The 14,348-nt window shown below is 37.6% G+C and overlaps 1 protein-coding gene across 2 annotated transcripts in view; it reads right to left on the reverse strand.

Moving 5' to 3' along the window:
- The window catches only part of LOC106878811 (uncharacterized protein KIAA2013 homolog), an 86,355-nt gene that overhangs the window by 34,201 nt on the left and 37,806 nt on the right, over positions 1 to 14,348 (reverse strand). For both annotated transcript variants that reach the window (XM_014928153.2, XM_014928152.2), the window contains exon 2: positions 3,679 to 3,776. In XM_014928153.2, the coding sequence (XP_014783639.1) occupies positions 3,679 to 3,776 (98 nt within the window). The remainder of the gene's footprint in view (positions 1 to 3,678; positions 3,777 to 14,348) is intronic.

A 14,348-nucleotide genomic window follows, 5' to 3' on the forward strand; every position in this document is an offset into this window, starting at 1 on the left:
AGAGAGAGAGAGAGAGAGAGAGAGAGAGAGAATGTGTGTGTGTGTGTGTTATCATCATTTCAATATCCACACTTTTCCATGCTTGTATAGTTGGTTGAAGGAAGAGTTGTCCAAAGAAAAATCCTACTTCAGATAAATTTCATCCAACCCCATACTAGCATGGAAAAATGGACATTAATGAATGAGTGAATGAGTAATTGCCTGAGTACATTGTGGAACTGAAAGCAATATGTAACATTGCTCAGGGATGACAGAAGCTCAGGTGGTTTTGACACAAGCTGACTAGCTTCTTTTTTAACAAAGCCCCATAGATTCTCTGTGAGGTTCAAGCTGGGTGAGTTACCAGACCATAGAAGTATAAGTGATAATTAACAAATCAGGCAGTGGTTGTTTTGGCAGTGTTTTCAAGTGTCAGATGCTAGGGGAAGAAATTCCACAATGCCAAATAATTTACTGGTTGAAGGAAGCATGAAGTACTCCAAGACCACATACAATGACAGTATCCTGAGGGAACAGAGGTCCAATACCTACATCTGACATGGCATCACAAACTAACACTATCTGTAGGAACTTAATGCTGAACTTCAAGCAGAATGGATTGCATGCTTCACCAAACCTTCCTTCAAACCCTGCAGTTTTAGCTTCCAAAATTTTATTGGATCAGAAAACACTTTCGACCTCTATTCAACATGTCACTTCCTTAGCACTTACAATACTCTCAACCATTGCTGGGCACTTGGCTGTTGTACCCTATTTCTTGAAACTGTCTGTAATAGTTGGTTCTTGATGCACTAACTCCAACAGCTGTCCTCTTTATAAGGATTTCTCCCACATTGTCAAACCTGCTCATTTTCATGGTTCTTTTGAGAATATGGCCAGATCTCTTGATAGTACATCTCTGTCTGCCACATCATGTTCTTCTAAGATGATGTTCCAAAGAGATACTTTCACAAAGAACTCTGAAAACAAACTGCTTTTTTCAAGAAAAACCTTGTTTCTTCCTCTTTTAATAGAGTGCATCAAAAAACTACATAAAAGTACTGGCTGAATAAGTATTACTCAAATACGTTCAGATAATATCACTGGAATATTCTGAAATAAACAGAAGCCTCATATTTGTACTATTGTTAGCATAATCAACCTAGAAATTAGCGAAATCATTCACAGAAGGAAATGAAGTACTACTGCTGCATCATTTACACTTAAGAATAATTTTTCTGAATATTCATGTATCTTTTTTTTTTTTCGTTTTTAATAAGTTTCTGAGACCTACGTGTATACTAAACAACAGATGTAGCATAAAATAAAATCAGAAACAACAAAACAAACCCCTCGATAAAGAAGAATAGATTCTACACCTATAAAATACAAGGCTACCAACACCTCAGCAACACAGAGGTGTGTCTGCTGGTGCGTCAACAGCTCACACAAAACTGATGAAAACAACTAATAATAACTTTCAAATTTTGGCACAAGGCCTAGTAGTTTTAGTGGGGAACCAATCTTACCATGAAGGGAACTGACCTCTAACTGTAGAGGAAACCTGTGGAAGAAGTAGACCCAGGAAGATGTGGATGAGGTGGTAAAATATGATCTTCAGATGTTGAGATGACAAGTGACTGAGACTTTTGGTGATTTGCTGTGCATGAAAAGACACATCGAGCTAAATGAAATAGTTGTGATCAGTGCCACATAAAAGGCACCTGTGCTGGTGACACATAAAGGACACATGTGCTGGTGACACATGAAGGACACCCGTGCCAGTGACACATGAAAGACACCCGTGCTGGTGACACATGAAGGACACCCATGCCAGTGACATGTGAAGGAACCCATGCTGGTGACACATGAAGGACACCCATGGTAGTGACATGTAAAAGGCACCTATCCTTGTAACACATGAAAGACACCCATGCTGGTGACACATAAAACGCACTCATGCCAGCAACACATAAAAAGCATTTGTGCTGGCGATACATAACAGACACCTGTGCCAGTACACTTAAGAAGCACCTGGTACACTCTGTGGAGTGGTTGGCATTAGGAAGAGCATCCAGCTGTAGAAACCAAGCCAAAAGAGATTGGAGCCTGGTGCAGCTCTTCAGTTTACCGATTCCAGTCAAACCATCTGACCCATGCCAGCATGGAAAACAGATGCTACATGATGATGATGATGATGATGATGATGATGAGGTTAGTCAATTACATCAATCCCAGTACTCGACTAACTACTCTAAAAGGGAGGAAAGGCAAAGTTGATCTTAGCAATATTTGAATGCAGAACATCAGAACCAGAAGAAATGCCACTAAGCATTTAGTCTGATGCAGTAACAATTCCTCCAGCTTACTCTTGAGCATTTAAACCAGCCACATCCAAGCCAAATATTCTGTTTCATGTTCAAATCAGCCAGGTCTGGCTTTTCACACATACCCTACTATGTCATTTTAAAGCTATACAATAACATCATTGAAATCTTGAAGCTAGGAGATAATGCAAGATAAAGTACCTGACAGGTACTTAATTTATCAACCTCAAAAGGATAAGGGTCTGAAATTATTGTACAAGGCCAGCAATTTTAGGGGGAGTGGGTAGTTGATTACATCAACCTTAATATTTCACTGGTACTTTATTTTACAAACCCCAAGAGGATGAGAAGCAAAATTAACCTCAGCAGGGATTGAACGCAAAATATGAGCTGATTAAAATACTGCAAAACATTTCTTCCGTTGTTTTAATGATTCAGCCAGCTCACCATAATAATAATAATAATAATTTCAAATCTTGGCACAAGGCCTGTAATTCTAAGGGTAGGGGATCGGCTGATTTCATAAACCCCAGTACTTGATGGGTACATTATTTTACCTACCCCAAAAGGATGAAAGGTAAAGTTCACCTTGGCAAAGTTGGAACACTATCCAACACTAATGACAGCCAATTGACCACCTTCATAATACTAATAATGATGATGATGATAATAATAATCCTTTCTAGAAGGCCTGAAATTTTGGGAGAGGGAGCTAGTTATCTGGTACTCGTTTCATCAACTCTGAAATAGTGAAAGGTAAAGGTGACCTTGATTGAATAATAATAATAATTGTCTGTACTATAGGCACAATTTTGTGGGAGAAGACTAGTCACTTACATTGACCCCAGTGCTCATCTGATATTTATTTTAATGAGCCCAAAAGGATGAAAGGCAAAGCACCCCTCAGCAGCATTTGAACTTAGAATGTCAAGCCAAAAGAGATGTCACTAAGCATTTTGTCCACTGCAGTAACAATTCTGCCAGCTTACCACCTTAATAAGAAGAAGAAGAATTATTTGGGGTTTGGATAATTCACCTTTGGAAACATGAGTGTTTCATTCAGCATCCTTAAACAACACTTATTCAGGGATCATTTGAGCGGAATGGGCTACTCGACCTGACAAAGATTCTAACAGGGCCCCACCTGTAAGGTCATGTGCTGTTTATCTTGATACGAGATCACCATGTCGTGCACATATGGTTATGAATGCCTGGTCTACCCTTATCAGACAGGTAGTCATGATGGGTATACTGAACTTCATATATTTTACCCCAGTGTCACTTTGATGGCATGCACTGCTCTCTCACTCAATAATAATAATAATAAAAGCAGCAGCAGTTTCTTTTATTAATAATAAAGTTTCTTACTTACTTGCTGAAAACTTAGATCTTGAGAAATCAAAATTGAAAGGTACAAAATATGCGATGATAATGAGGAGGAGGATTACAACCAGAACCGTCCGTTTCGATCTGAAAAGGATGAAAATATGGGGAAATTAAAAATTTTATTTCAGCCTACTTTTCTGGAAGAGAAAAAAAAGAAGTATTTAAAGATTAAATAATTCCAAACTGCTTAACACATAAAAAAGAAGGAAAACCATAGTCTGGTTAATGTTAACCTACTTAACGCATGGAGCATTAAAAAGTTGACCAGAGATATAAAAACCATAGCCACATGACTGAAACAAGTAAAAGTGTGTGTGTGTGTGCGCGCGCGCACAGTGAGAAAAACCAGGCATAAATGACTAATATCATTTTCATTTGTCCATCAATTACAAAAGATAACTCCAAACTCTGGGTCATGTGATGGTATGATAATATTTCTCTAAGTAACTATGGCCTTCGTTCCCCAATTCCATTTCGTCTCGTCTTTTAAAACAAGCTAATTAATAACTTGAAGGTTGCTAGACTAAGTTGAGTAAACAAGAAATTCTTTTGGATACCTTTTTCAAAGATGAGATAAATTCCAGTACCAAAGGAAATTGGTGATGTTCTGCATTTATAACAATTAGTGAGAAGAGTTTGATAAATTCAACGGCAATTAACCTTAACCCTTCACCAAAATAAGGTTGTTCCCACCCATAACACAATCTTACGTTGGGTGAATGCACTTTGTACATGAGGTACACTAATGAATAGGAGACTAGTGGGGGCGCCCCGGAAAATGTGGAACAAGTCAGATAAGCTTTGATACGGAGTCCAAATTGCTCTGCCCGGAGGCATTCCACTGAACTTGGCATTGGTAATCAATCGGTAAGGTATATTTTGCATGAAGACCTGCATTTCCACCCATACAAATTGGTCACTGAGCAACAGTTGATACCATGGGACTATGCACAGCGACTTAATTTCACATGTCAGATATAAGCAATTTTGGGGGCAAATGACAACCTCATTTATTAACAAGTGACGAAGCTCATTTTCATCTCAATGGCATGGTGAATTGACAGAACTGTCATTATTGGGCTCTTGAAAATTCAAGAGAACAGCACAAAAGACCACTGCACAGCCCAAAAGTGACAGTCGAGTGTGTTGTTGGGAAAGCTGTCATCATTGGTCCTTACTCTTTTGAAGACAATAATGGAAATACTGTTACTGTGAACTCCAAGTGTTACATTGAGATGATAAACAATTTCTTTGTGCCTGAATTACAAAAACGTATGCCTATTCGACGCATGTGGTTTCAGCAGAATGGGGCAACAGCCCACACAGCCAGAGCATCAGTGGACGTTTTTCGCCCTCTCTTCAGTGACCACCTCATTTCCAGGTTTTCTGACATTTCTTGGCTCCCTCGGCCTCCTCATTTGTTGATGTGTGATTATTTCTTGTGGAGAAACCTCAAGGTACATTTGCATGCACATAAGCCCCAGGCATTAGACAATTTGAAGGAAGCTATTTGCGTGGAAATCGCCCAAAGAGACACAGAGAAATGCTGGAGAGAGTGGAGGCCAACTTCCAAGAATGCCTTCAGAAATGCATCAATGAAAACAGACACCACATGATGGATGTTGTTTTCCACACTTGAGTTTGACAAATGCTAATTCAATACAAACACAAAATGTAGAACCGTCAGTGAGGAAGTTGCAGTTAGTGTGGTGAATATTTTGACACCAAATAGTAATTGGTTTAAGTGAAGTTAACAGATTTTGTGTGCTTTTGAATGGCTAAAACATGTCTGCCTTACTGTCATTACTTCATTTGTTATTACCTCAGTTGTTCATTGACAGTTCTACAACAACTGGTCTAAGATGAGGCTATTGGCCAGTACATATGAGTCTCAAGGTTCTAAATATTATTTTAAATATATTTAACCTTTTATTCTGTCAAAATCATGCATTATCTTGTAACTTTGAGATTTTGATGAGGTGACTGTTGCTTTTTAGAGTGATATTGTAGGATTGGTGTGCTAGTCCAAATCTAACTAGCTTGAGTATAAAACAGGTAGAATATTTTGGCCAGATATGACTGATTTAAGTGCTAAAAGGTTAAAACCCTGAAACCTATATGCAGTGACAAAGAGTCTCACCTGAGACCAGTTGCAGTAGAACGATGCCAGTGAACAGGTGGCAGTTGGTGTGACAAAAATGTTAATACCAAATAATAAATGTTTAAGTGAAGTTAAAATTTTTTTGTATCTTCAGTGCTGTAATCGCCATAGTTTGAAAACATGGTCTTAGATCAAGCCACTTGCCAGAGACATTTGTCGCCAAAAACAATGAAGTGATTCATCCAAAATCACAATAGAATGCCTACAAGCAGCCCTAATATCTCGTCCACATAGGCTATATTAACCTACAACATACAGGTAATTAAGCAAGTGCTCAGCAGTAGCCCACAGAACCCCAACACCAGATATACAAGCATGTATAAGCTTTGTCACCAAACTTATGACTATAATTCTAGCCATAAACATTCCATATTTGAGCATATTTACCCTGAAATTTCATCTGCAAATTGATTTCCAAGTTTGGGGAAAAAATGATAATGACCTTCAAGAAGTTTGTAAGGGCTTGATTAATTTTCTGACATCAAATATGATATAAATCTTACCCTGGACAAGACACCAGTATGTTACAGCTAGCATTCACACAAGATCCAATACCTGTTTCCACCAGTTAGGTGAACAGAGGTACATGGAATTAAGTGTAATGCTCAAATACCTAACAGTGGATTTGAACTCCAAAACTAAGAGGTGGTAATAGCCCAATACCATGACTGCTCATTTTTTATAGTTTGCTTCTAGATTTTCTATATTTAAAGATGAAGGCATACTAACATTGATGACATTAGCTGCTGTGTTTTCAGGTTCAAACAAGCATGTTTGGACACATATGACAAACTGTATCTATTATCTTAAACAGGCCAACACATCAGAAAATATATTATTTCATTACAGGTAAATCATTGAACAATTTTCTCAATACATAGATTTTTCTTTCTTACAAATACCAACCACTGAGCCAAATCAATAAATTTCACATCATCCTTGAACTGAAAAAATCAATACACCTCTAGTTAAGTATTGATTATTATGTCCCTACTACCATTACAAAACAGAAATGTTACTAATATATCACAACTGGTGCACAGTTTCCAATAGCCAGTTAAGATATCCACCAGTTGGTGCATGTCTGCATAGCAGTTTAAATGCGAGATGGTCTGTTACCCACCAGCCATACTATGCAGATTGAATCAAAACTGATCCAAATCCAGTGTCAAGAATACTAGAGACCCTGATCTGAGCAGGAGTTCTGGAGTGGCTTCCTGTCAATGTATCCAAACCTATGGGACTAAGTACTGTTATATAATGTTGAAATACTGTTCACTCCTCAGCCTAGGTGTTGGCATCCTATCAGTTACAATTCCATCTTCAAATTTTTTATTAATACTAACAGTAACACTAAATTGCTCTGAATTCATAGCTAGCTCTCACCATAAAAACAGCAAACTTGTACATGACTTGCACAGCTCTTATATTCCATTCATTCACACATGGTTGTCTTAGCAACCACCAGACTAAAAAACACAGTACCCTGTCAAAAATTTCTTGAGGTCAATGAATGCTAGGTACAATGGCTTGTGTTTAATAATGAGCGTCTCCTATAGTGGTCACATTAAAAAGAGGTTATTGGTGATAGCCTTCCTACAACACTCATCAACTGCATCTCCTCTAAGCTGATTTGTTTTTTTTTTTGGTTTATCTAATTACTTATGCAATAATTAGTATTATAACTTGATTCATTAGTCTCATACCACTCTAATTTCCTTTCTAAAGCATCTTGTCTGTAGTCTCAGGAAGTGAAGTGTTGATGGTATGCATAACTGCAGCTTTTATAGTAAGCAAATGTGATTTTAGAGACAAAGGGACACCCACCAATTATAAAACAGCCATTTACACACACACTACTAATATGCCAAATCCTAAAGCCTTTTCCAAAAACAGAAATTCTTCAATTATAATATTCACAGAAATTCAAAGCCACTGAAATCAGTGGCATATTCAGGCAAAAGCTTATTCCAGACAATCTAAGGAAGATGGATTTTACTTCTTTCCATGAATAATTGCCTTCCAAATTGTAAGCTAATTATTAAAATTCTTCTAAAAATTTTAGTGTATTAGCACATTCTCAATGTCATAACTTCAACTGCTCCTGCAAAGTACTTCTAAAAAAATAAATCATAAAAAAAGAATTAACACACTCACCAACAAGCCATAAGAATGAAATTGTAATTGGTAGTAAGAAGAAAAAAAAATCAAATTTTTCACTATCATACAAGTGATTTTAGATGTCCAGAGGGATTGTCTCGAAGCAAAACAGCTATGTACAAGTGCAGTACAGCCAGCAACCAATCACAAATTACTGGCTGCTTGGTAACATGTACCACACTTTCACTAGTCATTTTAGATATCTATGTAATTGAAAGCAACCCACTAGAACATACAGGATGTGATAGCTGAGAATACAAATATGTGTGTGTGTGTGTGTGTGTGTATATATATATATATTGGCTAAACTAGCAATATGACCATCCCCAAGTACAACAATATATATATATTCTTTTATTCTTATTCTTTTACTTGTTTCAGTCATGTGACTGTGGCCATGCTGGAGCACCACCTTTAGTCGAACAAATCGACCCCAGGACTTATTCTTTGTAAGCCTAGTACTTATTCTATCGGTTTCCTTTTGATGAACCACTAAGTTACAGGGACATAAACACACCAACATCAGTTATCAAGTGATGGTGGTGGGGGGGACAAACATATACATATATCATCATCATCGTTCAAAGTCCACCCGCCATGCTTGCATGGGTGGGACAGTTTCACAAGAGCTGGCCAGGCAGAGGTCTGCACCAGACTACTGTGACTGTCTTGGCAGTACTGCTACAGCTGGATGCCATTCCTAACACCAACCACTCAGCAGAGTGGACTTAGTGCTTTTTACATGGCACAAGCACAGGCGAGGTCAGTTTTAGCAAGGTTTTTATATTTGGATGCCCTTCCAAACACCAACAGTGTGGACTGGGTGCTTTTAAGTGGCACCTGCACTGACAGGGTCACCAAATACATACAAGACAAAAAAAAATTTTTTTAGAGGGGAGGGGGCATTGGAGGAGGTGATTTGTGTTGGATGATTAAAGGTTATAGTAAGACAGAGAGACAGAAACAGGTGTTTTGTTGTAGGGGAAGTACAAGGTTACCCAGTCGGAGAGAGAGAGAGAGAGAGAGAGACAGGTACGCTACCACAAAGGAAATACATGGTTACCCAACTTGAGGGAAGTGTAGGAGGAAAGTGAGAAAGTGGAAGACAGCAGGGTAGAGGGGGTGGCAAAATGCAAGGCATACTCAGAATATAAACAGGATGGCTGAGTAAAGGAAGAGAAAGATAAAGATGGTGGCAAGTGCCAGGGCATACTCTTGATGTTCGAATGCCATAATAGAAGTGGCAGGATATTGCAAAAGAAGTGTGATTAAAGAGTGCGGTGTGGCAAAAAACCTGGATATATATATAGAGTCGGGGTGCACTCTAAGTGCTCGAATTGGTATGCCACTAAAATTCTGGTTTGATATGCAGTTGAACATGTGATTTTGTGACTGCCTTTCTAAAGCAGCTAGAAATGGCTTCCCCTTGAGTCAGTAGGAATAGATTAAAGCAGAAATGAAAAGGCAACCAGTTTGGCAAAACTTGACAAGGATATTAAATTTAGATATATAATAATAAAAATATATTGTTATAAATAGGAGATATTCTAGAACAGCTGTTAGAGACTATGTATACTTTTTTATTAATGTATAGTTAAATTAAATGTCCTTGTCAAGTCTTGCCAAACCATTTGTCTTTTTATGCATGCACGTATGTATGTATATATGTAGAGCCAGATAGTGGAAATTAAGATAAACACCAGTATCTAGTTTCTACACTTCCCCATTATGATTATTTGGGACTCAGCATTGGATGTTCCAAGAGTATTTGGATGCCTAACTGCAATGGATCATCGGGGAAACGCTTTTTTGTATTCCATTAGCAATCAAATACCAGATACATGCTGAGGTAATTTGTAAGTATCATATAAATACATATATATATATATATATATATATATGATACCTGCAAACTCATGTTCAGGTATTGCCATCACCTGATCAAAAGTCCCATACATGCAAAGGCTACGACCAGCCATTTTTGTGATTGGTCTTACATTTTTTTTCAAGCAGTGCCTGTGCATGATGATTTTATTAGAGTGGGGAAAAGAGTTGCACAAATTCAACCTCACTCTCTGAACATGGACAACATAAAACGAGAAGCGCTCATGAGCAGTCAATAGTCATCCAACAATGTGTACATGTGTATATATGCATGTATGTAGGCACGGAGACGTGGAAATACCTGGATTTGTGTCCAGGTGTGCAGCTGGCCCAGTGGGAGTGGGAGGCCCTTCTGTTGTTGTTAAATCTCTCTAGGAGAGGAAAACCTTGAAGAGAAAACCTGTGACACTGACAATATTCAATGATATATATATCATCATCATCATCATTTAACGTCCGCTTTCCATGCTGGCATGGGTTGGACGATTTGACTGAGGACTGGCAAACCAGATGGCTACACCAGGCTCCAATCTGATTTGGCAGAGTTTCTACAGCTGGATGCCCTTCCTAACGCCAACCACTCTGAGATATATATATATAGGTGCAGGTATGTCTTTGTGGTAAGAAGCTTGTTTCCCAGCCACATAGTTTCCGGTTCAGTCCCACTACATAACACTTTGGGTAAGTGTCTTCTACTATAGCCTCAGACCAACCAAAGCTTTTGGTAGACAGAAACTGAAAAAAGCCTGTCATATATGCTTATATATATATATATATATATATATATATATATATATATATACAGGGTGGGGCATCAAGATCTCCCACATTTGGAGGAGGCACTGTGTGAAGTTAAGTAGAAAGTAGAGAGGCGGAACAGGTTTCATTAGGAAGGCTAAGATCAACCATTTTCATATTCATCATTAATTACTCAAAAACTTTTTTTGTTTTTAGGTTCTAGCATTTTCGTATTTGACATTCATTACTCAAAAAAATTTCTCTCATTTTTAGAACCCATCATGAACTGTTGTTCAACCCTATTATGGAAATGACTCATCTGTAATAGCGATGCAATGAGCGTTCAGTAACCACTTTGCACTCAGTCGAAATGCATCTGCATCAGACCAAAAATCAATTTGGCTTTGGATCTCTAACCTTCATGCAACTGGATCCACATTGAAAAGAAAATTTCCTGACAGAACTGGGTCCGTTAGAACTCCAGGAAATGTGGCATCAGTGACAGCATCTGTTCAGCAATCGCCAAAGCATTCTGCTCATGAGCATAACATAGCATAGCATTAGGAATATCTAGCCAAAGTTCGAGGAGGATTCTGCATGCTTACCTGAAACTTCATCCTTACAAAATGATGTTAGTTCAAGAATTAACCAAGACAGATCATAACAATTGTAAAGCCTTATGTGCGGATATTCTTGCACAAGTTCCTGCTGCAGCTGTTCTTCTGAGTACCAATGAGGCTCACTTCCATATCAATGGAAACCTAAACAATCAGAATTTTCACTACTCTGCTGAACATAATCCTCATGAACCCCACGAAAGACCACATCATTCTCCTTGTGTAACTATTTGGGGTGCAGTTGCCAATTTTGGAGTCATCAGCCCATACTTTTTTGAAGGGGATGAAACAGTAATGGTTACCTCTGGCCAGTACACTGAAATGTTGGAGAACATTTTGCGCCCTAAACTGAACAGGTTAGATACCGAACATCTATGGCTTCAACAGGACAGAGCCAAGGCTCACACAGCATGATGTTCGCTTGGAGTGTTGAGGGAAATGTTTCCTGGACATTTGATTTCCTTGAGGGAAGACGTGGAGTGGCCAGCAAAGTCACCAAATTTAAGCACTTGTGACTTTTACCTTTGGGGATATCTAAAGGAAAAAATTTTCTAACATCGTCCTCAAACTCTTAAGGATTTGAAAGAAAGGATTCATGAGGATATCAATGCAATACCACCTGAGATGACACAGAGAGTCATGGAGAACTTCCAGGAACAATTACATCAATGTATTGCCAACAATGGCCACCATTTGCCTAATATAGTTTTTAAAACCCAGTAAAATAAACTGTTTTTAAGCATTTTTCGGAAACATAAATTTTTCCCTGGATGTTTGTGTTTTCTTTTTCTATTCATTCACAATGTAGGAGATCTCTATGTCCACGCTGTATGTGTGTGTGTGTGTTTGTCCTCCTATCACTGTTTGACAACTAGTGTTGGTGTGTTTACAGAACCGTAACTTAGTGGTTTGGCAAAAGAGACCAATAGAACAAGTACTAGGCTTAAGAAATAAGTCCCAGGATCAATTTGTTCAACTAAACCCCTTCAAGGTAGTGCTCCAGCATGGTCGCAGTAAAATGACAAACAAGTAAAAGAATATATATATATATATATATATATATATATATATAAATACTCAAACATATACGTATGTATGTATGCACGCACGCGCGCACACATGCACACACACACACACACACACACACACACACACGTGGATGGATGGCCCCACCTGTCATAAATTATTGCTGAACAATCTGCAAAAACTATTTGTTTGTAGTGGTCAAATATTTGTGCTATCCATTAGCCCATTCCCTCCATATGGCAGACGTCAAAGTGATTGCAGAGCAACATGAAATAAAGAGGTTGATCAAGAACACAATGCACCATCCAAAACCATGATCATGCAATCATGAGTACAACACTCTATCCAACAGAACATAAAATGTGTGTGTGTGTGTCTGTGTGTGCATGCAAGGGAGACATACCTATACATTTGGTGTCCCTGACTGTGTTTCCTCATAACTTCCAGAAAAATGGATATATTTCTATGAAAATTACAAAATATGCTTTGGATAGTGTAGATTCAGATTATGTAGGAATTTATGGTGAAATTTTTTTTCTGATGGTGAGGTGAGGTGAGCTTTGCTTCCTCATAACTTTAAAAAAAAGGGTAATTTTTTATGAAATTTTCTACAAATAACTTCTAGAATGTGGCGATTCCAATTATATCGGAATTTAATATTAAAAAAAAACTTGGTGGGTTCATACACATACATACTGACACACATCGTATGTCTACAAAATGAAACTAGAAATTTCAAAAAAAAATTGCGATATGTATCAGAGTATGTGTACAAATCCAATAATCATAATCTACACACTCTCTGAACCATCACTAAGCCCCTGCAACCCCTGTGGTCGCAGGGGGCCTCTGCAGTTGAGGCCCCCCCCCCCCCGTGTTAAGATAAAAACGTAGATGAGTCATCTATTTACTTTGGTTAAGATGTTGAACAAAAATTAGACTATGTTAACTGAAAATTTCAAGAAATAAAATGGTAATACATTGTACCTGCAAAAGTTCTTGCAAAAATATTACATTGTACCATTAACATGTACCAGACTTTGTGGATTGTCTGTGATATCTATTGAACACGAACTTAGCACTCAGCTTGATTATTCTGAAATGATTGATGATTTTGCAAAGTGAAAAGTGCGCTGTGTTTGTCTCTGAAAGTTGCCTGGATTAAAAAAGTGCTCTTTTGTTCATATCTGGGAGTTTTACTTGTTGAAATTTGTAATAGACGTAAATAAATTTAGCATGTTGTACTTATAAAGATGTTCTTTAGGATAACGTGATAGAATAAAGTAAAATATAGTTATAAATAAGAGGTGTGTAGGTGATGAATTTTGGTTAAAGGGTTGGGACCTCGAAACAAAAAGTTGCAGGGAGCCTCTAAAAGACACGCAACAGAGCTACGCACTCTGAAATTTGTAGAGAATTTCGTTAATATATACATTTTTTGTTGGGTTTAAGCAATAAAGAATCTAAATCAACTCATGAGAATTTTTCTGTAAACTCCTCACCCACCTCTAATTATATTGGAATTTCTCACCACAAATTCCAATATAATCGTAATCAATACCACCTGAAGCATATTTGTAGCAAATTTCAATTAAAAAATATACATCTTTCTAGAAGTTATGAGGAAAGAAAATTAGAGGCACAATTGAGTCGGCATACCATATATATATGTACGTACATATGCACATTATTATTTACTATTTTATTTATCTATTATACATATACACACATACAAAAATGAACATTTCCTACAAGTGTGCCTCCCCACCACCGATTTTGCTTCCTCATAACTCAGAAAAATGAATTTTTTTTTTTTTTTTTTTTAATTTTTGGACCTTGTTCAAAACGGGTGCACCAGTATTTTCTTAACGAAACACTTTGAAACTTGGGACACTGGTAGAATGTGTCATATAAAACATCTTTTTCTCTTAGTCTTCTTAACAAAAAAACGTACATCGCAAGTTATTTCATGTTAAAGTTGTCGTATTTCTGTAATTTCAACCAATCACTGACGTCTATTCAGCTGAATAGAGTTACTGCTGACCGGTCATAAAAATGTTATTCCCTGTG

The sequence above is a fragment of the Octopus bimaculoides genome, chromosome 5 (assembly GCF_001194135.2).
Source record: "Octopus bimaculoides isolate UCB-OBI-ISO-001 chromosome 5, ASM119413v2, whole genome shotgun sequence".
NCBI classification, from domain to species: domain Eukaryota; kingdom Metazoa; phylum Mollusca; class Cephalopoda; order Octopoda; family Octopodidae; genus Octopus; species Octopus bimaculoides.